The sequence below is a fragment of the Panthera onca genome, chromosome C2 (genome assembly GCF_046562875.1).
Source record: "Panthera onca isolate mPanOnc1 chromosome C2, mPanOnc1 haplotype 2, whole genome shotgun sequence".
In the NCBI taxonomy this organism is placed as follows: domain Eukaryota; kingdom Metazoa; phylum Chordata; class Mammalia; order Carnivora; family Felidae; genus Panthera; species Panthera onca.
In genome coordinates, this window is record NC_138347.1 from 34,793,417 (window position 1) to 34,819,553 (window position 26,137).

At 36.3% G+C, this 26,137-nt stretch overlaps 1 protein-coding gene, 1 long non-coding RNA gene and 1 pseudogene across 2 annotated transcripts in view; 2 read left to right on the forward strand and 1 right to left on the reverse strand.

The window, feature by feature from the left end:
- The window catches only part of GBE1 (1,4-alpha-glucan branching enzyme 1), a 267,734-nt gene extending 264,377 nt beyond the window's left edge, over window positions 1–3,357 (reverse strand). The window contains exon 1 of the mRNA XM_078452902.2: window positions 3,103–3,357. Within this exon, the coding sequence (XP_078309028.1) occupies window positions 3,103–3,236 (134 nt within the window). The 5' untranslated portion in view covers window positions 3,237–3,357. The remainder of the gene's footprint in view (window positions 1–3,102) is intronic.
- A 122-nt stretch (window positions 3,358–3,479) lies between these two features.
- The window catches only part of LOC132683851 (uncharacterized), a 177,187-nt gene continuing 154,529 nt past the window's right edge, over window positions 3,480–26,137 (forward strand). Inside the window, exons 1-2 of the long non-coding RNA XR_013557859.2 lie at window positions 3,480–4,685; window positions 6,531–6,658. This is a non-coding gene — a long non-coding RNA (uncharacterized LOC132683851). The remainder of the gene's footprint in view (window positions 4,686–6,530; window positions 6,659–26,137) is intronic.
- Window positions 19,598–20,729, forward strand: LOC132683847 (zeta-crystallin pseudogene; annotated as a pseudogene).

Here is a 26,137-nt window from a genome sequence, read left to right on the forward strand (position 1 = left end):
GGAAGAGTCCTGAGAATCTCTTGTGTTAAATAATCAGAAAGAGATAGAGGAAAAACCATCAGATGTAATAGAGGAAAAGCAAAAGATTTTCATGTCTTCAAGAAGTGGCCCAAAATGTCCAATGCTAGAGATAAAGAGGAAAGAGGTATCCGTTAAATTAGCAAAAAGTCATTGTTCATGAACTTGTTGTAAAAGGTTCTAGAAAGAAAGATTAATCCCACCTGCAGTACTACTAACCCATGTAAACTTAAGCCAAACATTTGACCAAATCTTGGGTTCTTCATCTGTAAAACAGGAAAAACAAAATTCTTCCTGCCTCATGGTTTTGTTATCAGGATTAAATTAAAATCTGAAAATACTCTATAAACTTTAAACAGAGAGTATAGATAAGTGTTACTGCAACTGTGTTGATCTTCAAGCTGTTCACAAATGTCACTTTTATGTTTCACACACAAGGCTCAAAAGTCACATTTGACTTACACTGGCCGATCTAATGTATCAGCAGAAATGACCCACTCATAGACAAAAGCTGTAAGAAAAGGTACATAGTTCAACATGTCCCCTACAGCAAACATTATAGAAGCATGTTTCAAAACGAAGACTTCATCATCCTATATTCTTGAGTGATTGCCACAAGGAGAGCCTGACTCATGTTAGCATGTAATATTGGCACAATTAAAGGCTATTCTTTAAAACACTAAGATTTTGCAATTACACCACTGCAATTAATTGCAGTATAAATGACAGGTGAAAAAAGCAGGAAAGCCAAGAGGAAAATCCCATCTTAGGAGGTAATCAATGAGACATTATAGGGGCTATCTCACACACTAATGAACTAATTTTTATTTCATGTAACAGAGTAATTCACTAATCCTCACACTGGATCCAACATTCTTACAGTTACAGAAAAGGTAAACAAGAACAACAAATGTACATAACAGAATTTCTGATGAAGATACTTTGGTTGAGAAAGGATGAGACAGCCCATCAATGAAAAGAAACTGACTCCCCCATCACCATTCCTAAACACTGTTGTTTGTACCCTAAATTTTCTGCACTCCTCAGTAAGTTCTACTTTGCACTTGAATGTTTGACTGCTTGTATATTTGTGTTAGGCCAAAGACAAAATGCGCCAGTGGGTTATTAGAAATAAACAGAGAATAAAGTAACTAGAAGCAAACTTCATGAGGGAAGGATGTTTTATTCTTCAAATGTTAGCAGTAAAAGTTACTACTGCCAAATGCCAAATGACTATTTGATATGCCTAAATGGAACATGTGTGCTGGAAAATGGCAATTACTCCAAACCAAGACCAGAAGTAGAATCCAGGTCAGAGTGAGGCACAAGGGCCCAGTGGACCAGCCTTTTCACCAAGAATAGTGGTTTGCCCCCACTTTTCTTTATTGTGGCCTTTGTCTCTCTCATTAGTTTTGACAAACCATGAAAGAGCATCATAACTGCTTCAGTCCCAATGGAGTTGAAGTCAATTACATGACAAAGGATGTTTGTCTGCTGTGATCATTTTTTTTTTTTTTAAAGGAGGTGGGGGAACAAAAACAAAACATTCCCACAACTCTCTCCTAGAAAGGTCTTAAGTGCCATTTACAAAGCATACAAATAAATTAAGTATCATCATCAATAAACACATCAAAAAAGTCTGACCACCATCTCTTTGCTCTAAAATTTGACTATTTCTAAATCAAATTCAAGTTTGAACTATGAAGATGATGCACTCAGTGACTTTGAAAGTATAAACTGTAAATACTGAAAGCAATTTCACAAGGCTGCATAAGGTTCCAATCATCTGATCAACTGAGCGACAGCTCAAGGTGACTACTTTGAGGAGGGCTCATTCTTTAGGGTATACAAGCTCTGGAATGAGATGTTGTATTGAACTTGGCATCTCTTATTTTTCGTTCATGGGGACTCCTTAAGAAACAGTTGCTGGATTGAATGCAGGTAGTAGGTGACAATGCCAAGTCATGAACCTAAGTGTTTTTTGGTTTTTTTTTTCCAAATTCCAAATAAAACCTGTTTCATTGCCTCCAACACTGCTTCTTGGCCATAACTAAATGGCTGTTTTCTATTACTTGAAAATTTGTCCATGCGTATTCTGTTGCCATGGTAGTTTTTGCCCTGGAGTCTCTCGGCTAAAAGGGCTGAAACCATAAATCACAATGTGCTTATCTCACAAATGAAACTACTATAACTAGTATGACAACTATTTCAATCTTACAAACTATACCTTCGAAGTTGAGCTGCCTACTAGAATTATTATCCCGGCAACTCAATTGTGCTAAACCAATGTACTGTAGGATGTTAGGAGACAAACTGAAGCTAAAGCCCCTAAACGGGCCTCCAGAAGTTTGGCTCTCCTGGCCTTTGTCCCTCTTCGGGGTGGCAATGCCAAACACGGGCAAACTTTGCTGACAAATGTCGCTGTAAGTTTCCTCTTCAATGTGGGCCCACGGAGGGTAAATAAAGTGGCCAAGGTAACGTTTCATCTTCTCTGAAAGGAAATATTAACAAGGAGCAAGAGCTGCCTGAGAGAATCGTGGATATAAAATCACAATATTTGCAATGAAATAAACGAAACTGTAAACGCACGATTACACACGCCGAGTGTTATGCACACGCTAATTCACAGTACAACTCTGTTGAATGGAAAGGTCACAAAACCTGCAGTGGCTTTGCCTCCCTCAGTATCCGCACCTGAGGAAATCACTGCTGGGAGCCAAAGCACGTACTCAATGGCGCACACCCGCTGATCGAAAGGAAAGGAGAAGGGATGAGGCAAGTTTATTCCGCGCTTCTACGTCTAGTCCGGGGACCAGAGTTGTCATCAACCCACCACTCTGGAAGACACAGGACCCAGCGAAGTCACCCCGACGCCCACCCTACAAAGTGGCTACTCTCCAAGGTCGGGGGCGGGCCAGCGCAGGGCGGGGCGGGGCTGAGAGGCGGGCCCGGAAGGGGGCGGGACCTGCACGCACCCAGCCGAGGGGCGGTTCGACCCCGGAGCCCGCGCTGGGAAGGCAGCCAGTCCCACTCTGAGGAGAGAGGGGGGGGAGGGGGAGAGCCCTGAGCGGTATCAGGCGGTACCTGCGCTGGAAGTCCAGGGCGAAGGGCTTCAGGTACGGGTCGAGCTCCAGAAGTCGGGCTAGTTCCGGCACATCCGCCAGGGCTGCAGCCAGCGCCGCCTCGGAGCACTCGCCCCGAGCCACCGGAGCCGCCATCTTCTGCTGCAGCCCGAGTAGCCGAGCCCGAGTGGGTCGATTGGAACCTGAGCGGGAACTGGAGCTCTAGTTGGGAGGAAGGCGGCGAAGGCGGAGTCGGAGGAAGCTGAGGCGAGCTTCGGAGTCCCGGGGACCTTTATAGCCGGAGAGAACGGCCGCCTGCCTCCCCTCCCTCCCCCCCCCCCCACCCCCCGCCCGGCGGGGCGGAGCGGGACCCGTGGCGATTCCCGGACTCTCGTCCGGAGCCGGGGGCGGGGTGGGGGGTGGCGATGAGGTGCCGAGGGACCTCCGCCCGCTCCCGCGGCTAGCACCTGAAGACCGCAGAGACCTGCCCTTTCCTCCCCAGCCTTTTTCCCCCCCGCGGGACTGAGGCCATCCTGGCAGGCGGGTCCCGAGCCGAGGTAGCTCTGCCTTGCCCTCCCTAACCTCACCGGTATTTGGCTCCAGAGTTAGCCCTCAGCTTTTCTTCCTTTAAGCAACTCCCACTGGCGGCATCCTTTTCAAATATGATGCGTGCTTTTCTTGAAGGCGACCTTCTCAAAGTTCTGAGAATTTCTTGTTAGGGCGGTATTGCAGACAAAAAAAAAAAAAAAAATCAGTAAGAAAACGGAACAGTCAGTGTGGACATAGTAATACCTGGGAGGATGTTCACACCACTGCCTAACCAGAACGCCTGTAGATTTTTCCAGTCTCATGAATTAACCAAAAAAGTCCCGATCCTGGAATCATCCCACGAATACTGTGATGTGCTGGGACTATTCTCTGGGTTGCCAATGGCTGAGAATTGAAACCATGTCAAGAACTTTGCCCATTTCCCATACCTCAAAAACAAACAGAAAAGAAAGGAGAAAGAAAAAAAAAAAAAAAAAAAGACCTTTTTGTCTTTGTTCATAATTGCAACAAACGTTTCTCAACGGTTGAACTATCCTTGATGAGACAAATAGTATTCTAGAGAAAAACGTTAAATTGGACTTCAGCTGTACCCCTTATTGGTGAAGTGCTTGTGCAAGAAATCTCTTTTCCTCTTGGCTTAAGAATGGGGGACCCTATGTAAACTTCCCCAGTGGGAACTTCTGTTTCTCCATACCCGTTAACTGGCTTGTCAACGATTCTGTTTTGAGAACACAATTTTATGTACATCCAGAGAATTGGACCCACCAACCCAGCAGTTTTCAAACTGCTTTGAACCTAGGAACTGGAGAGACTGGAGGATCTCTTTCCCAGTTAACATTTGGGTGTGGAGAATCCTAAGGACTATGGAGAAGGAAGAGTGTGGATCATCACTGGCCTTGAATTTTAAAACATTCAAAACATTTTTTGTGCAGGCATTAATAACAGACTTAATGAGAGATATCTAGCAACCGAGGACCTCAGAGTGAAAGAGTGAGGAATCTGACAACCTTTGGAAAGGCATGTCTTAATTTTCCATGAAGACGGCAACATGCAAATGTTAGTAAAATAGAAAACGCTGTAAAACGACACTATAAACTCAGAAGCAGGACACCCAATAGATGCACAAATCTGTATCTCCAATCCTAACCTTTTCTCAGAAATCCAGGTTAATATCACTATCTGCCTACTGAAATTTCCATTTAGCTGGCCAGAAGACCTAAGCCAACTATCTCCAAAATATACCCTAACGCAGTCTTCTCATCCTTTGTTCGGTCACTCTTAACAGGAGCAGCCTCTCCTTTGGACTAACACATCTGACCCATTTCTTCCATGTAACCCACATCTCTTCCATTTTTTGTCCCTTCTAATCCATTCACTAGTGTTTGTCAAGCGTTAAATGTGCATATGAATCGCCTGGGGATGTTGTTAACAGCACTTAGTCTCATTCAGTTCTGGGTGGTGCCTCAGATTCTGCAGTTGTTTCAAGCTCAGAGGTGATGCTGCTGTTCCCGACTGGGGGTGAGGTTTGAGTTGTAAGGCTCTACACAAGAATAAATCAAACAACTTAAACGACATGCTGATTCACTCCGAGTTAAACATAAACTTCTTACCATTCCCTAACTAGGCTTTTTAATCTGGTCCCTATCTTTCCACCACTTTTCTCATCATCTTTTCTCATCTTTTCTGGCTTTACTATTCTGTAGAAATACTGACTTTCCTGGGACTCACTCAGCACTTTGTAGCCTCTGAGACTTTTTATTTGTCCTTCTCTCTGTTGGGAATTCTCTTCATGACTCAGCCAAACATAACTGATTTCTTCCCAGCATTCTTGAGATCTCAGCATAAATGTCCACTCATCTTAAGCCTCTGCTTCCACTAAAACTTCAGTGTCTGTTAGAGCATGTTCTCTCCTACACAACAATTAACAAAACTTAGGTGTTTCTTTTTCTCTTTTATGTATTGGTCTCCCCCTTTAGAATGTAAACTCCAAGAGAGCAGATACCTATTCTCTCTTACTCACTATTGAACAAGTATTTAATGAAGTCCCATGTGTCAACCCGTTCAGTTTCCTGGGTGCTGGGATTAAATTGTAAACAAGACGAGTTCCAGTTGTCATAAAGCTCACACGAGGTGGAGTGTTGTGTGCTTGTCAATTAACATATAAGAAATACTTCTCAAAGCCCAAAATGCCCAATAATAATAAATGCACTGTAGAGAATTAAAGTTAAGCAATAATGTCTGCTTTAGTTCTCATGGTAAAGGAGGGCCATTCAGAACTGACATTGAAGCTGAAGTGTGTAATGACGGGGAAGAAGCCATGAGACAAAGAACATTGCCAGTAAAGAGTTTGTGCAATGGGGAATGACTTTAGTCACAGAAAGAGACAATTCTAGTGTACCTGTTACATAGTGAGAAGAATACCAAGAAGTAAGGTGTGAGAGCTAGACAGCTGTTTGATCATATAGGGCCTCTAATTTAAGTATGATAGGATGCTGTTGAAGGGTTTTGAGCAGAAAACTGATTTAATTTGATTTACATTAGAAAAATATTTTCTCTATGGAAAATGGATTACAGGGATAACAAGAATGGAAGCAGAGAGACTATTAGGATACCACTGCAGTGCCTAATTAGATATATATTCCTTTAAATTTATCCATTAAAATGTTCTAAAACTGGATGAGGCAAAGGTTACATAATTCTATAAGTTTACCCAAAAATCATTAAAGTATACACTTAAAACAGGTGAATTTTATGGTGTAAACTGCACTCCATAAAGCTAGTTTAAAACTTTCTTTTCCGTAAGACTGTAAGAATCTCCTTACAGTGTATATAATAGCTAGCAAGTTTTGGTATCCCAGTCTCCAAACTAATATGCACTTATTTCTGGATTAAATTCTGCAGAGGCAGTAGCCAGCTAAACTGCCCCTCTCCCACCTTGTGAAGCCTTTCAGAGGACCCTGGAGGAACAGATTGTCATTTTGTCTTCAGACTCGTTCACCATCTAACCTCTCTATTTAGACTGCCAAATGGTGAGTGTTCAATGTGATGCTGGTTGTCACTGCCTGAAAATCAGAGTTAGGCAAACAACTTTTTTTCAAGGGCAGTAGGTAATAGTTTTTAGATGATAATGATTTTCAATTACTTTTGTGGTTTTGTCCTTATAAGTTGGGTGAGAATCAGTGTCCTAAAAGTGAAAGGCTCTAACTTTTGTGACACATCCCCTAAGTATCTGGTCCCCTCCATTAGAACTTAAACAGGGGCACCTGGGTGGCTCAATCAGTTGAATGTCTGACTTTCAGCTCAGGTCATGATCCCATGCTTCATGAGTTTGAGCCCTGGGTTAAAGCCCTGGGTTGGGCTCTATGCTGTCATCACAGAGCCTGGAGCCTGCTTCAGGTTCTATGTCTCCCTCTCTCTCTCTACCCCTCCCCTGCCCGTGCTCTGTCTCTCTGTCTCTTAAAAGTAATGTATACATAGATATATACATATATACATACATAATATATATGTATATATTAAAAAAAAAAAACCTAAACAATTTTCCTTGGTCTCAGACTTACCCAAGCAAAATGGCAGTTTTTATTTCACTCAAGTTATAGGCTTCCTTTAGGCCTTTATATTATATCTCTAGTGATTATTTTATATATTTGGAATTTTCAGTACTTCTCAATTGTTCCTTATTTGAAAATTTTGCAAACCTTTTAGGCATAAAATCTTGTAAGAAAGGATCAGATACCTGAGTTCATCATACTGGACTTATTCTGAAAGAAGACTATAGTGGTTCTTTACAATAATAACTAATAATAATAACACACTGCTTTCCACAGTCTAGACACTTTTAACCATTATATGGTGGTGGTGGTGGTGGTATGTGTGTGTAAAACCCTTAGTTAACCCTATGATGAAGGTACTTAGAGATGAAGAAAATTGTTTAAGGTAATGCAGCTAGTAAGACTCAGGATTTGAATTCAAATACAGCTTTTACAGTCTGTAGTCAAACAGGATCTGAATCCAGATATACCTTTTGCAGTCTATAATTTTAAGAATTATTTTATCCTGCCTCTCAGAAAGATGAATATGAAGACAAATATGTAGAAGAGTTTTTTTTTTAAAGACTTTAAGACCAAAATTAGACAAAATTTAAAACACTGTGCATCTTGCCACTTTACCTGAATGAAACCCAGGTCCCTGGAAAACCTAACTAGTCCACAGTAAAACAAAGAGCTAGGAAATAGGCAAAAAATAAAAAGTCTTTTTACATATAAAATTTAAATCACAAAAGCCCATGGATTACACCCTCATGCAGCTATCATTACTTATTATGGTGCCTTGAATCGTGGCTCCCCAAAATATACGCCCAGGTCCTAATCCCCAGAACCTGTGAAAGTTAAATTATTTGGGAAAAGGGTCTCTGCAGACATAATTAAGCTAAGGATCTTGAGATGAGGAGATCATCCTGGATTATCTACATTATCTGGTTCTTAAATCCAATGACAGTGTCCTTGGAAGAGATCTGCAGAGTAGACACAAGCAGAAGAGGTAAGTGGCCATGAGGGCAGAGATTGGAGTGACACAGACACAAGTCAAAGGTCAGTAGGCTCCAGAAGCTGAAAGAGGCAAAAAAATAGATTCTCCCCTAGAGCCTCCAGAGGAAATGTGGCCTTGCTGACAACTTGATTTCAGACTACCCATCTCCAAAACCATTAGAGAATATATTTTTGTTATTTAAATCACATGAGAGAAGAACTGCTTTAGGACATTAATTGGCTTATTTATATACCACCTATTCAACAAAGGAATTCAAGGTGGCTAATAAAAATACTTGCAATAAGTAAAACAATACTTGGAAAAAGCAAAAACAAAAAGAATAGAGAAAATCTATGATATTTGAGTTCAGACCTTAGTTCCCAAGTGCCTAGTAGCAAAAGCAAAATGGGAAAGTTATCAAGTGTTTATAATTCTATAACCTTTGGAGCACCTGGGTGGCTCAGTCAGTTAAGTGTCCACCTTCGGCTCAGGTCATGATCTTGCAGTTCCTGAGTTGGAGCCCTGCATCAGGCTCTGTGCTGACAGCTCAGAGCCTGGAGCCTGCTTCAGATTCTGTGTCTCCTTCTCTCTTTGCCCCTCCCCTTCTCTCTCTCTCTCTCTCTCTCTCTCTCTCTCTCTCTCAAATAAATAAACAATAAATTAAAAAAAAAAAAAAACAATTCTATAAGCTCAAAATAGTGCCTTCTAGTTAGAAATGCCTCCATAAGTGCTAGGAATTGAGAAACATTTTGAACCATATACTTGGAAACCAATTTTAGATAAATACGAAGGCCTTCCCAGATTTTTTGTGGACAACAGTATGATAAGACAAGGACACAGGCTTAAGAGCTAAGCTGCCTGAGTTTGGATCTCAACTCTCCTGCTCACTAATATGTGATCATGGGAAGTCAATCTCTGTGCTTCAGTTTCCATTTCTACAGGGTGGGAATGATAATAGTATTTGCTTTCATATTGAAAGGATTAAATGACTTAATACATATAAGATATTTAAAACTGGACATAGCATATAATAATCACTTAATAAATGGTAACATATTTCTGCACAAGCAATACTATAGCAAAGAAAAGTAATGTTTTTCATATACAATGCTCTCCAATAACCTAGATTAGTACAAAAGTAAGAAAGCGTTAAGATCTTGAAGATAGTTCACACATACAGGGGGAATAAATATTACGTCACTGAAACCTGACTTGGAATGTGATGGACACTAACACTGAGTCACACTTTTCAAAAGGAAGCCTCTGATCAGAGACCAATATGTTCCATACATCAATGCTGGTAAACAAATGTTTGTGACCTATCCACAAACAAAAAATACAGAAATCGGGAAAACATGTTTAGAAAGTTCAATATCAGCTTGAAAAATATAATCATAAGAAATTGGGCTTTATATTTGGTATTTAATTTTTTTTTTATTTCTTTAGAAAAATATTCTAGTTGTATTGTATGAAGCTTTCAATCCATGACTGATTACAGGGGAAAAACAAGAAAAAAAACTTTCCTTTGATTAGCCTTGTGCTATATACAACCAGAACCATTCTCAGAAAATCCTTTATCTGTGCAAATGCCCCAATGGGTACATACTAGACACTCCCAAATTCTCTGTAAACAAAACAGAACAAAAACAGAATAGGAATTGGAACTGACTTGGAACATTTTAATGAAATTATACTTATTTTACATATTCAAAGTCAAAGCTAAATTATTCAAGTAGAGCCAATCTATTGAAACTGCATTGTAAAATAACCATGCCGAATTATTTAGAGACAAAAGACAAACTGTGAAGTATGAGAAAATTGACTAAAATAGGACCCTGTTATTTTTTTTTAGGTAGAAATGTCTTCAAAGTTGCATAGGTTGAGCCAACTGACAATAAAGAAATAGGCAATGGATGACTCAAAAAACTATAAAAATGTCCATTTACTATACAAAATAATCTGGGTGCTTTACTACAAACCCAACCATGCTGTATTCTTCAGGACATGAAATTCTAACACTCATATGTTAATTTTTCACACTTTGGACTTTGAATACAACCAAATTCTGGTCTCAGTTCTATCATTTATGAGCCATATGACCTTGGGCAAGTCACTTTTAGAAACTGTTTCATTTTCTATAATATAGATATAATAAAACTTGTCATTGGGAAGATATGACATTAAAACAATATCAAGACCATGACAAGAAGGGTAGCAGACCAAGGTAACTCAGTTAATTCAGACGGGAGGAGGCAGAGTTGTGCTATTGTGGCTGTGTCTAATGAAAGTCAGGGCAGGTAATCTTACCCAACTCTGCCTTCACTCCAATAGGATTTAGTGCAATGCTGTAATTGCCCCCACTTAAAAGACAAAGAGCTCTGATAATTTTGAGGTGAGTGAGTGAGTTATAATTATAATGGATTGTAATGCTTTAGAATACTGCTTCTGTTAAAATTGATGACAATCATCTTAAAAATGAACTTTTGCAATATTACATTTCTAAATCCCATATTGCCTATACTGTGTTTTTACTCAAGAGAATACCTTTAAAACTACACTATTGGAGAAAAAAGGAAGCTAACCTAAATCAAATTCAGAAAATACTGTTTTGACTAGATTCTTGAAGGCTAAAAACAAAAAGAATTGTACATAAACACTATATTCTAGTTGATAAATTTATTTTTCACAGCAGTATGGACTAAGTATTCTAAAGCTACACTGCATGCATACTGCAATTTGTTGAGCAAATAAGTAAATAAATTGTAGATAATGGGAGCCGGATTTCATTCTGTCAGAGATAGAAGTTACAAATAAGCAATGGGGGAAGGGGAGAATAAACCCTGTGGTTCTGAAGTTAAAGTCAGAGATAGTGAAATGAACTCACCTACCCCCTCAAACACACACACACACACACACACACACACACACACACACACACACACAGATATTTTTAACATGTATACACATGGATTTGTATTACACATATATTTCTTAGCTCTGACTGCTGAGAGGACATGAAAGCAATAACATCACAGTAACAACAAGCATACCCAGCACCGAGATCTTAGATTCTGAAAACCATTCTCCAACAAAAAGAACCAGGGGTCCTTGGATAAATGGCTGATTCTAGGGCTGGATAGAAAAAAATCCAAGATAAACCTAGAGAATTTAATAGGACCAGAAGGAGTGTTAAAAAGGAGAAGAAAAAGAAGAAAGACGAGGTGGTGGAGGAGGAGGAGGAGGAGACTATGGGATCATGTCAAAAGGGCCCAAGGAGCAGGGTGCCTGGATGGCTCAGTCAATTAAGCATCTTAATTGATCTTAATTAAGCTCAGTCAATTAAGCATCTAATCAGCAATTAAGCCAAAATTCTTGATTTTGGCTTGGGTCAAGTTCTCACAGTCATGATCTCATGGTTCACGAAATTGAACCCTGCATCAAGCTCTGCACTGAGCATGGAGCCGCTTAAGATTCTTTCCCTCCCTCTCCCTCTGCCCCACTCCTGCTTGTGCTCTTTCTCTTTCTCTCTCTCTCTCAAAAATATATACATTTAAAAAATAATTTTAAACAATAAAAGGACACAAACCAATCAGAAAGATTCTCAAATAGTCAAAGCAGGATCCATTGAGCAGCAAAATAAATAATTAGTATTGGACTGTTAGTAGCATAAGCATACCTCATTTTATTGTACTTCACTTTATTACACTTCACAGATACTGCATTCTTTGCAGACTGAAAGTCTGTGGCAATCCTGCATCAAGCTAGTTTATTGGCAACATTTTTCTAACAGCATTTGCTCACTTTGTGGCTCTGTGTCACATTTTGGTAATTCTCACAATATTTCAAACTTTTTTTATGATTAATATATTTGTTATGGTGATCTTTGATCAATGGTCTTTGATGTTACTATTATAATTGTTTTAGGGTGCCATGAACCACACCCATATAAAATGGTGAACTTAACAGATAAATGTGTGTGTTCTGTTTTCTCCATTGACTGGCCATTCCTTATCTGTCTGTCTCTCTTCAGGCCTCTTTATTTCTTGAGACACAACAATATTGAAATTAGGCCAATTAATAGTTCTACAAATGGCCTCTAAGTGTTCAATTGAAAGGAAGAGTCACATGTCTCTCACTTTAAATCAAAAGCTTGAAATGGTTAAGCATAGTAGGGAAGGTGTGTCAAAAGCTGAGCTAAGCCAAAAGTTAGGTATCTTGTGCCAAATAGCCAATTTGTGAATGCAAAGAAAAGATTCTTGGAGGAAATGTAAAGTGATACCCCAGTGAACACACAAATGATAAGAAAGTGAAACAAATAGCCTATTGCTTATATGGTGACTGTTTTAGTGGTCTGGATAGATCAAACCAGTCACAGTGTTCCCATAAGCCAAATCCTAATCTAGAGCAAGGTCCTAACTTTCTTTAACATTATAAGAGCTGCAGAGGAAAGCTGCAGAAGGAAAGTTTGAAGCTACCAGAGGCAGGTTCCTGAAGTTTAAGAAAAGGACCTGTTTCCTTAACATCAAAGTACAAGGTGAAGCAGCAAGTGCTAACATAGAAACTGCAGCAAATCATCCAGAAGATCCAGGTACAATAATTAATGAAGGTGGCTACAGTAAACAATAGATTTTCAATGTATTGAAAAAGATGCTTCTGGTGGAAAAAGATGCCATCTAGGTCTTTCATAGCTAGAGAGAAGTCAATGCCTGGCTTCATATCTTCAAAGGAGAGGCTGACTTCCTTGTTAGGGAGCTAAATGCAGCTGGTGACTTGAAGTTGAAGCCAATGCTCATTTATCATTGTGAAAATCATAGGGTTCTTAAGAATTATGCTAAGTCTATTGTGATTATGATGTATAAAAGGAAAAACAAAGCTTGGATGACAGCACATCTCTTTATGACATGATTTACTAAATATTTTAAGCCTACTATTGAGACCTATTGCTCAGAAAAAAAAAAGAAAAGAAAAGAAAACTATTCCTCTCAAAATATTACTCCTTATCTACAATGCATCTGGTCATCTAAGAGCTCTGATGGAGATGTACAAGGAGATTAATGTTGATTTCATGCCTGCCAATATAAGATCTATTCATGCTTCCAACCCATGGATTAAGGAGTAATTTTGACTTTCAAATCTTACTATTTAAGAGGTGCATTTTTATAAGGCTATCACTGACATAGATAATGATTCTTCTGATGGATCTGGGAAAAATCAATTGGAAACTTTAGGGAAAGGATTCACCATTCTAAATGCCATTAAGAGCATTTGTGACTCAATGGAAAAGGTCAAAATGTCAGCATTAAAAGAAATTGATGCCAATCTTCATGGATGACTTTGAAGGTTCAAGTCTTCAGTGAAAAGAGGTAATCACAGATGTAGTGGAAATGACAAGAGAATTAGAATTAGAAGTGGAGCCTGAAAATGTGATTGAGTTGCTGCAATCTTATGATAAAACTTGAACGGAAGAGGAATTGCTTCTCATAAATGAACAGAGAAAGTGGTTTCTTCAAATGTAATCTACTCCTGGTGAGATAATTTGAAGATTATTGAAATGACAACAAAGGATTTAGAATATTAAATAATCTTAGTTGATATAGCAATAACAGGGTTTGAGGGTTGACTCCAATTTTACAATAAATTCTATTGTGGGGAAAATGCTATCAAACAACATCAATGCCACAGAGAAATTGTTCATGAAAAAAAGAGTCAATGCTGCAAAATTTGTCTTATATTAGGAAACTGCCACAGCCACCCCAACCTTAAGTAACCACCACCCTGATCAGTCAGTAACCATCAATATCAAAGCAAGACCCACCAACAGTAAAAAGACTACAACTTACTGAAAATTCACATGATGGTTAACACATTTTAGCAATAAAGTATTTTTGAATTGTCACAGACTTTTTTTTAGCTATAATTCTATTGCACACCTAATAGAATACAGCATAGTGTAAACATAACTTTCATATGCATTGGGAAACCAAAAAATTCAGTGGACTCACTTTATTGTGATATTGCTTTATTGCAGGAACTAAACCTGCAATATCTCTGAGCTATGCCTGTAATAGTATTTATAACTCAAAGACCAAAGTAAATATTCACACGTACATCCTAATATATATAATTTATTGACAAAATAATGAGGGAGAAAGGAAAGTGCTTCCTTCAGAAAAATTCTAAATAATTTATTCTCTTTCCAAGAGGTGGAGCTTAATTTTCTTCCACTGGAATGTGTGCTAGGCTTTATTACTTGCTTCAAAATAATAGGCTATGAAAAGAGAAAAACAGGAAATTTACAGTGGAGAAACCTGTCAGATTCCACCTTAAGTGAAAAAAATTGACACCACTGGTGATAAGACATGTTGTGATACAACCCTTGATAGGGTTTGATAAGAAGCACATTTCACTTCTGATATTCTTCCAAAAATTTTTTAGAATTTCTGATAAGTAAATATCAGATAAAACTGAATCAACGATGGTCTACAAAGCACCTGATCAATATTCTTAAAAATTATGAAGGATGTAGGGCACCTGGGTGGCTCAGTTGGTTAAATGCCAGACTTCAACTCAGGTCATGATCTCACAGTTTGTGAGTTCAAGCCTCATGTTGGTCTCTGTGCCGACAGCTAGGAACCTGGAGCCTGCTTCAGATTCTGTGTCTCCCTCTCTGTCTCTGCCCCTCCCCTTCTTGCTCTCTGTCTGTCTCTCTCAAAAATAAATAAACATTAAAAAAATATGAAGGATGTGAAGAGGAAGGAAAGACTGTGATACTGTCACCAGCTGAAGAAGGCTAAGGATACATGATGACTGAAAGTTAAGTGGTATCCCAGCTCTCTTGATTCAAACTATACTACAAAGCTATATTAATAAAAACAGTATTGTACTTGCTCAAAAACAGATATGTAGATCAATGGAACAGAATAAAGAGCCCAGAAATAAACCCATGCTATATGATCAACCAATCTATGAAAAAGGAGACAAGAACATACAAAGGGTAAAATACAGTCTCTTCAATAAAGTATATTGGGAAAATTAGACAGCTACATGCCAAAGATTGAAACTAGACCACTTTCTTACACCATGTACAAAAATAAACTCATAATAGATTAGTGAAAGACCTTAATGTAAGACCTGAAACTATAAAAATCCTAGGATGAAACATAGGCAATAGATTCTTTGGCATTTGTCCTGTCAACATTGTTTTGGATATGCCTCCTCAGGCAAGAGGAAAAAAAAAAGAAAACACAAATAAATGGGACTACATCAAACTGAAAAGCTTTACACATTGACAGAAACCATCAACAAAACAAAAAAGACAACCTAATGAATGGGAGAAGATACTTGCAAATGATGTATCTAATAAGGAGTTGTTACTGAAAATATAAAAAGAATTCATACAACTCAATAACAGAAACAGCAGCAGCAGCAACAACAACAATAATGAGCCTGATTAACAATTAGAGGACCTGAATAGACATTTTTCCAAAAAAGACACACAGATGGCCAACAGGAATGTGAAAAGATGTTCCATATCGATAGTCATCAGAGAAACCCAAATCAAAACCAAAATGAGATACTACCTCACACATGTCACAATGGCCGTTATCAAAAAGATAAGAAATAATAGGTATTGGTGAGGATGTGGATAAAAGGGAACCCTTGTGAACTATTGTGAGAATGTAAATTGGTACAGCCAATATGGAAAACAGTATGGAGATTCCTCAAAAATGTATAGCAATCCAGCAATTCCATTTCTGGGTATTTATCTGAAAAAAAGAAAAGAAAAAGAAAACACTAGTTTGAAAAGATATGTATACACCTATGTTCACTGCAGCATTGTTGACAATAGCCAAGATATGGAAGTAATGTGTGCCCATCGATAGATGAATGGCTAAAGACATTGTGGTATATATATGTGTGGTATATATATATATATATATATATATATATATATATATATATATATACAATTGTATATTACTCAGCCATAAAAATGAATGAAATCTTGCCACTTATGAAAATGTGGTTGGATTTAGAGGCTATTGTGCTAAGTGAAATAACCTAGAGAAAGACAAATAACATATAATTTTGCTTATATGTGTAATCTAGAAAACAAAACAAATATACCAGCAAAACAAAACAGAAACAGATTCATAGATACAGAAAATAAACTAGTGATTGCCAAAGGGGAGATCGGTGGAGGCATGAACAAAATAGGTGAAGGGATTAAGAAGGACAAACTTCTAATTATAAAATAACTTAGTTATAAAATAAATAAGTCACAGGGATATAATGTACAGCAGAGAGAATATAGTCAATAATTTGCAATAACTTTATGTGGTGTGGCAACAGATAGTAACTAGACCTATAATGATAATCATTTCATAATGTATAAAAATATCATCACTATCTTTTACACCTCAAACTAATGTGATATTGTATGTCAATTTAATTCAACTTAAAAATAAAGATTAATGAAAAAAATATATAATTCTGACATATAAAAATTTGTGTTTGACATTAATTAGAAGTTCATACACACATATATATGTACATACATACAGTTAAACTGATATCCCCTGGAATGGATCATGGAATTTAAGAATGTGAAATATTAACAAAATCTACAAGTTAGTTAATAGCATTGTACCAGTGTTAGTTTCTTGATTTTAATACATGTGTTTGTATAAGATGTTAGCACTGAGAAACTTTCATGAAGGTATATGATAACTCTTTATACTGTCTTTACAATTTTTCCATAAATCAGAAATTATTCCAAAATAATTCCCCTTTAATCTATAATATCTACATTTCTAAAATCTTAACATTTGTTAATTTTGGAGAGAAAATACATACAGGTTTCAAAAACTATTGTCCTATTTATTTTTCTGTAATTTTATTTTTTCTAAAAGAAAAATACTGCAATATTAATTTTCCCCCTTTCATTCAATGATATTTAGTGCTTACACAACCTTAGTTAACATTACATAAAAATATATAATAATGTTTTAATAACATCATAGTAAAAATTCTGACTCTAGTGAATTAAGTGTAATGGATTTTTGGAGCCTCTATTAACTCTGAGTTTACAAGACTGCTGCTTAGTTATCTAGTGGCATAGTGTTCTGAGAAATTTAAAGGAACTGCTACAAGTGCCTAATTAATCCTTACAAAGTTGAGATAATCTGATTCATTAAAAGAACAATGTGTGCCTGGTACTGAACTAGAAAATTTTAATTACCATTTTGTACTTTGCTGATAACTTGATCTTCAGTGAAAAAAAGTGACTGTCTCTAGGTGACGTATCAAAAAGTTTAAAGCACAAAACTTCAGGAAATATAAGAAATCTCAGATAAATGACCTAGATTTTCAGAATTTATTTTTCTCATTTTGAAGTCATTTTCCTTACACTGTATGATTCTTAGGGCAATTTTAATAGAACCCCTCTTTCTAACACAAAATTTTCATAACATTGAGTCACTTAAGCATTGAATACCTTGAAGTTGCTTTCTAATTTAATTCTTCCACTATTTGCTTCCATCTATTTTCTTCTAATGTTAAATGTATCCTATTTTCAAGATTTTCTTTTTTTTTTTAATTTTTTTTTAACGTTTATTTATTTTTGAGACAGAGAGAGACAGAGCATGAACGGGGGAGGGTTAGAGACAGGGAGACATAGAATCTGAAACAGGCTCCAGGCTCTGAGCTGTCAGCACAGAGCCCGACGAGGGGATCGATCTCACAGGCTGAGAGATCATGACCTGAGCCGAAGTCGGACGCTTAACCGACTGAGCCACCCAGGCGCCCCAAGATTTTCTTTTTTATTAGCAGTTGTAGTAATCCCTTTTAAACTTGAAAAGACTCACAGTGTTCCAAGATATTACAGTGAAACAAAAGTTAGTTACTTGATATTAGATTTAATACTAGGGATTTTTTTAAACAAACATCTGTCTTTACATAAAATTAATAATCTACATGTGAATTTACCTATATCAAAACATCTTTTGAGAACTTTTTCAGAGATAATTAATCTTGTAGATATCTTTGCATTACTTCCCTTCATGAACACCTCCTAAATTAACTTTCATGTGGAAAAGTAACAATTTCTAGGCCAATCATATTAAATTATTTCATGAGAGAGTTTATAATTTCACCTGACTCAATATTCTACTACTTATACTTTTGATCTAAAACCTGTTTGACAGATAAAAGTTGAAACTCTTCCTTAGTGGGATGAGGTTAGAAAATTCTTTAAGATCTAAGAATAGTTCTAATATAAAAGGATTGAAGGGGGGCCTGGGTGGCTCAGTAGGTTAAGCATCTGACTTCAGCTCAGGTCATAATCTTGCAGTCTGTGAGTTTGAGCCCTGGGTCAGGCTCTGTGCTGACAGCTCAGAGCCTGGAGCCTGGTTTGGATTCTGTGGCTCCCTCTCTCTCTGCCCCTCCTCCACTCACATTCTTTCCCTCTTTCAAAAATAAATAAACACTAAGAAAAAATAAAAAGATTGTAGAGGCCAAATTTGAGGTACACATTTCTATGAAGTTATCACTGCCTATTAAATAACAGATACTTTTGCAGTATCCAGGTCTTTTTTTCTTTCTTTCTTTTTAACTTTTTTTTTCTTACTTTTTAAGTGAACAGTATTTAGAATTGAATTTGGTGCTCATTGAAATTGATACTCCCCTAGAGTAAAGTAGTTTAAATTAAAAAGATATACATATGTATGTGTATAAAGAAACTTTGATTCAATATTTTACCATAAACTGGAATTTCTGCAGAACTATATATAGATTTCTTAATATTCCCATGGCCCATCTCTATTATTAAGTTCAGCTGGGACTTCAGCTTCAAATGAGATGTAGTAATAAGTACTAGATTTACCCTCCTGTGTAAAACAACAACAACAACATCAAAATCAAGGTGCTGGGCATCAAGCAACCGAAGAGAGTAATCCCTGAGAAATAGAAAACATCTGAGGTGACCCCTACAAATGTAGGGGCTTTCTGCCATGAGAGATTTCCAAGTTATGGTTCAGAGAAGAAGAACACAGGAAGAACCTAGCCTGAGGAAGTGGAAGTCCAGAGAGAAAAAGCAGCCTAGAGTTTACAGGGCAACACCATAAAGGAGGGACCTGCACAGAAAAATAACCCAGACTCATGCAGAATGATCCTGCTGAATATTCCACAGAGAAGTGATCAGTGATTGTATTTGAGGAGACTGCCAGAGGTAGTAAAAAGCATCCAAAAGGATTAAAGCAAATAGTGCACAACATTGACACAGGCCAGGAAAAGTACCTGTTCCATACAGCCATACCAGAAAAACTCATAATTCATGTAGCATTGGGTAGGGTACTCAGAAGAGTCTTGTCTTAGTAGTGGGGGATAGTTAGCCCTATACTGGGTACTTTTTTGGAGCCACCTAACAAGTCATAAAAGCAAGACCATAAAGGATCTATTTCCAAGTAACCTTACTGCATACAAGAATGAAGCTTAAGGTAGAATCTGAGTGAGCCCTTGCAGAATTTGCTTCCCCTCTCTGGAACCAGGTCACCATGGCAACTGGACTGAAATTGATGAGAGCAATTAGAGTTTTTGAATTTGGTGGACCGGAAGGGCTGAAATTCCAGTCGGATGTGGCAGTATCAACTCCAAAAGACTATCAGGTTCTAATCAAGGTCCATGCACGTGGTGTAAACCAGTGGAAACATATATTTGTTCTGGTACTCACAGGATAAAACCACTCTTACAACCTATACTCCTGGTTCAGGTGTGGCTGGGGTAATAGAAGCTGTATGAGATCATACATCTACTTTCAAGAAAGGTGATGGAGTTTTCACTACCAGCACCATCTCTGGGGGCTATGCCGAGTATGCTCTTGCAGGAGATCTCACTGTTTACCCACTGCCAGAAAAACTGGACTTTAAACAAGGAGCTGCCATCGGTATCCCATATTTTACTGCTTATTGAGCTCTGCTCCACAGTGCCCATGTGAAAGCTGGAGAAAGTGTTCTGATTCATGGGGCTAGTGGAGGAGTTGGACTGGCAGTATGCCAGATTGCTAGAGTTTGTGGTTTAAAGGTTCTGGGCACAGCTGGTACTGAGGAAGGACAAAACATCGTTTTGCAAAATGGAGCCCATGAAGTGTTTAACCACAGAGAATGTAATTATATTAATAAAATTAAGAAATCTGTCGGTGAAAAAGGAATTGATGTGATCATTGAAATGTTAGCCAATGTAAATCTTAATAATGATTTGAATCTTCTGTCACATGGAGGGCGAGTAATAGCTGTTGGCAGCAGAGGTCCTATTGAAATAAACCCACGGGACACCATGACAAAGGAATCTGGTATAATTGGGGTTGCTCTCTACTCATCAACTAAGGAGGAATTTAGGCAATATGCAGCAGCCCTTCAAGCTGGAATGGAAATTGGTTGGTTGAAACCTGTAATAGGCTCTCAGTCAGTATTCATTGGAGAAGGTGGCCCAGGCTCATGAAAATATCATCCATAGCAGTGGAGCTACTGGGAAAATGATTCATCTCTTAGAATGATTAAGTCATGTATTTCTTGTGTAATTAGAAGTTTCCTGCCCCAGTTTTACTTATACTACTTTTGCTCTAATTAGCATTCATTTGATTTAGTGAGTTTCTTATATTGAAAAACAAGATTTATCTTTAGAGATCCGAGCATTGGAGTACAATTTATTTTATAGTTCACAATATGCTTTATGCCTCACACCAACCTCTAATCAAGGAATCATCATAATGGGAAGTAGAATGTTATAGCCAGTTGGCATTGGGTATTACAGAAATTCCTGGTACTTGATAATTAATTCCATACCTTGGACTAAAGCAAGCTAATTCAAAATAAGACTGCATGATTTCCAAGCCTACTTGTCCTTGTAAAGGATCTTCAGTATATGTTTAGCCCAGAACTATATTGAACTCAAGATTTTCTAGACTAAACAAGACCCCTTTTCCAAACTAATCTCATTGGCAAAGTAAACAATGTCCACACAAATTTGTTTTTTTAAAAAATAGTTTTCCAATATTTACCCAAATATTAGAACATTCACTATGTTAATTGTTGATTACTAATTATCCATATATTCTGTGAAGATAACAGCCTTATCTTTGTTATAATGTGATAGTAGGTCCATAGTCTCTCCAGACAGATACTTCTTGATGATTTGATTTTCAAAGTAGATTTAGAATTATCTGTGTGATGGGAGTCATATATTTTTCTTTAAATTACTAAACAAATTTGACATATTAAGAGTGGGTGGGTTTTGTTTTCATAGCATGGTAACTTGCAGTAAATTCTGTAGAAAAATAAAAACTGTGTTTATCTATTTCATCCTTATATTTTACTTGCCTTACATCACATCTCTTTTATGTTGTTCCTAATGATTAATGCCTAACAGTGTTCTGTGTTTGAAGTCTTTATCTAAACTAAATAAATGTCATTAATGTTATGTGCAAAAAAAAAAAAAAAAGGAATGAAGCTTAAGAAATATTTATAAGAACGGGTGCTTGGGTAGCTCAGTCAGTTGAGCATCCGGCTCTTGATTTTATCTAAGGTCATGATCCCAGGGTCATGGGATTGAGCCCCACATCAGGCTCCATGCTGAGTGTGGAGCCTGCTTAATATTCTCTCTCTCCCTCTGCCCCTCTCCCCTACTTGTATACACACACACACTCTCAAATTAAAATAAACAAATACATAAAACTGCTTTAAAAAAACATAAAGAATATTTATAGGCATAAGAAGACTCAGAAAGTAAAATCCACAAGGTCTGTCACCCAACCAAAGATTTGAAGACATGCAATGAAGCAGAAAGATATGATCCATACTGAGAATAATCAATCAATCAAACCTGATTTAAAACTGACATAAGTGCTAGAATTAGCAGACCCAAAGAATAAACACAGTAATTATGCCTTGAATACATGTGTCTAAAAAGTTAAGTAGAAATATTGAAGATAGGAAAAAGACCCACATCAGACTTGTAGAGATGAAAACTACAATGTCTAAATGAAAATTAAGGGTACTGAAGAAAAAGCAATAGACACTGTCCGAAATTTAAAACAGAAAATATAATTTTAGAACAAGTGCAAAGCTCAAGTGAGCTCTGGAAGAACTTCAAGCAACCTTTTAAATATGTAACTGGATCCCTAAAGTAGTGAAAAAAGAAGGGGCAAACAAAACAATCTAAAGAAACACTGGCCAATGTTTTTCAAATGTCATGAAAATTAAACACCCGTATTCCAAGAAGCTAAATGAGCTTTAAGCACAAAAAGTAAAGAAAATCACATCAACACACTTCATAATACAATTGCTTAAAACCAGTTACAAAAGGAAAACTCTTAAGAACAGCCAAAGGAAAAGATATATGTATACAAATAAAAGTTAGGAAGAAAGCAGAATTCTCACTGGAAAAATGCAAACAGTGGAGGAATATCTTTAAAAATGTAAAAGAGAAGACAGAAAACCTAGAGTTTAATACTCAGTGAATATATTTTTCAAAAATAAATGAAAAAACAAGGGTAGTTCAAATATATAAAAACTGGAAAATAATTTTGAGGAGACTTACACTACAATAAACTGAAAAGAACTTTCTCATGCAGATGAAAAATGATACCAGCTGAAAGTATACATCTAAAGGAATTAAGATTACCAAAAAAGGTAACTATGTGGGTAAAAAAAAAAATTTTCCTATAATTTAAATTTCTTCAAAAGATAATTCACGACTTAAACAAATTCATTGTGTTTTATAACATGTATAAGTAAAATAAATGAAAAAATACTAAAAGACCAGGAAGTAGAAATGGAAGTAAACTATTGTCAACTTACATGTACATATAGTGATATAAAATCACTTAAAGTCGAATATGTTAAGTTAAAGATGTATACTCAGTATACATCAGTATAAACCTCAGTACAATCAATAAAATAAGAAAATAAAGAAGTATAACTAATAATCCAAAAAAGGAAATGAAATGGAATCACTAAAACATACTGAGTCCACAAGAAGACAGAAAAGGCAGGAAGTAGAACAAAGAGCAGAAAGGACAAAAAAAAAAAAAGGAGATGATAGACTTAAATCTAAATATATGAATAATCATACTAAATATAATAGGTCCAGACATTCCAATTAAAAAGAGATTGTCAGATTAGAAGACCCAGATCAATGCTGCCTATAATAAATTCATTGTAAATATAAATATACAAAAGAGATGCTATGCTAAAACTATTCAAAATGAAGCTGAAGCAGCCATATTAATATCAGACAAAGTACATTTCAAGGCAAATAATATTACAGGAATAAAGAAGATTACTTCATAGTGATCAAAGGGTCTACTTATCAAAAAGACATAATAATTCTAAATCTTTGTGCATCTAATACCAGATTTTTGAAATACATAAAGCAAAACTGATAGAACTGAAAGAAGAAATAGACAAGTACAGTATTACAGGTAGATATTTCAATACCTTTCTCTCAAAATATGATAGAATAAATAAACAAAATCAGTAACAATATGGAATTTTTGAAGAATATTATCAACACACTGACCCAATGGACATTGGTTAAATGCACACTCTTCCAGTGCACATGGAAAATTTTCCAAAATAGACTATCATGGATAATAAGAACAAGTCTCAATAACTTTAAAAGATTAAAATTATAAAGAGTTTGTTCTCTGACCACAATGGAATTAAATGAGAAAACAAGAGAAACATATCTGGAAAATCCCTGAATATTTGATAATAAATAACACATGGGTTAAAGATGAAATAGTAGAATTGTAAAATATTTTATAATAAATTACAATAAAAACACAGGGTTTCTGGGAGTACTTAGGAGTAAAGCAGTACTTAGGAGAAAATGCATGCATAGCTCTAAACACCTGTTGGAGAGGAAAAGTCTCAAATCAATGACCTCAGCTTCTATTTTAAAAATTGGAAAAAGAAAGCTAACTAAACCAAAGTGAGTAGAAGAAATTAAAAGACCAAAATAGAAATCAATGAAATAGAAAACAAAATCAATAGAGAAAACCAAAAATAAACAAACCTAATTCATTGAAAAGGTTGATACAATTGGTAATCCCATAACCAGATTAATTAAAGGAAGGAAGGGAGAATAGAAGTATGTTACCAATATACCAATATGAAGAATGGAAGCAGGGACATCACTATGGATTCTGCAGATATTAAAAAGACATTAAAATATTATTATGAGAAACTTTAGCCTATAAATTCAACAACTGAAACAAAATAGAAAAAGTTTTTTAAAGACAAAAACTACTAAAGCTTATTGAAGAAGAAATAGATAATCTATAAATATATATGTATATATGCATGCATAAACACACAAATATGTGTGTGTGTATATATATATACATACATATATGTGTGTATATATATACACACACATATATATACATATATATATATACACATATATATATGACATTCAATTTTACTAAGTAAACTTCCCATGAAGAAAGCCCAGATGGTGTCACTGATTAATTCTATCAAACCTTTAAAGAAGAAATTATACCAATTCAACACAAACTCTTCCAGAAAATTAAAGAATGGGAAATACTTCCAAATTCATTCTATAAGGCCATCATGACCATTAAACCAAAACCAGACAAAGACATCACAAAAAAGAAAACTAAACATGAATATCCTTCATAAACCTAAATGAAAAAAATATTTTTAGGAAACTAGTAAATAAATTTCAACCATATATAAAAGGGATAGTGTATCATGAACAAACAAGTAAGATTTATCTAAGGAATGCAAGGTTGGTTTAACATTTATGAATTAATATAATTCACCACATGAAAACAATAAAATGAAAAATCATGTGATCATTTCTATAAGCACAGGAAAACAATGTGACAAAATCCAACATCCATTTATGATAAGAATTCCCAGCAAACTGTGAAGAGAAGGGGCCTTCCTCAACCTGACAAAGGTCATCTACAAAAGTTTTTCTGCTAACATACTTAATGGTGAAAGACTAAATCCAGGGACAACACAAGGATGCCCATTCTCACCCCTTCAATTCAATATTGTTTTGAAAGTTCTGGACAGTGCATTTTGGAAAATAAATAAGTTGTCTAAGTGGGATAGAAAGAGAAAATGCCCTTAATTACAAATTCTGTGATTGTCTATATGGAAACCTATAAAATATCTACTAGAATTAACAAGTGAGTTTAATTAATTACAGAATATGAGATCAAAATACAAAAACCAATTGTTTCTGTACACTAGCAATTAATGAGAGGTAGTTGAAATTTTAATTTTTAATTTTTATTGTTATTTATTTATTTGAGAGTGAGAGAGCACACAAGGCAGAAAGGAGGGCAGAGGTAGAGAGAGAAAGGGAGTGTTAAGCAGGCTCTACTCTCAGGGTGGAGTCTGACTTGGGGCTTGATTCCGTGACCCTTGGATCATGACCTGAGCCAAAATCAAGAGTCAGACACTGAACCAACTGAGCTACCCAGGCACCACAAGAGGTAACTGAAATAATTAAAAGATTGCAACTGAAAGAACATTAAAAAATATGAAGTACTTTGGAATAAATCTGGTAAAAAATGTTCAAGTTCTGTACACTGAAAGCTATAAAATATTGCTTCAGCAAATTAAAGAACACTTAAATAAATGTAGAGACATATTAGGTTCAATGATAGGAATAATCAATGTTGTTAAGATGACAGTTCTCCCTTTACTAATCTATAGAATCAATGCAATCCCAATTAAAATCCTAGTATACCTTTTTTTTTTTAGAAATTGCTAAGTCAATTCTAAAAAATTCACATGGAAATTCAAAGGACTTGGAATAACCAAAACAAGTGTTTAAAAGAAAAATAAATATTACCTGATTTACAATACTTATTATAAAACCATAGTATAAAGACAATGTGGTCTTGGGGAAAAGACAGATAAATGAGCTGTTGGGACAGAATTGAA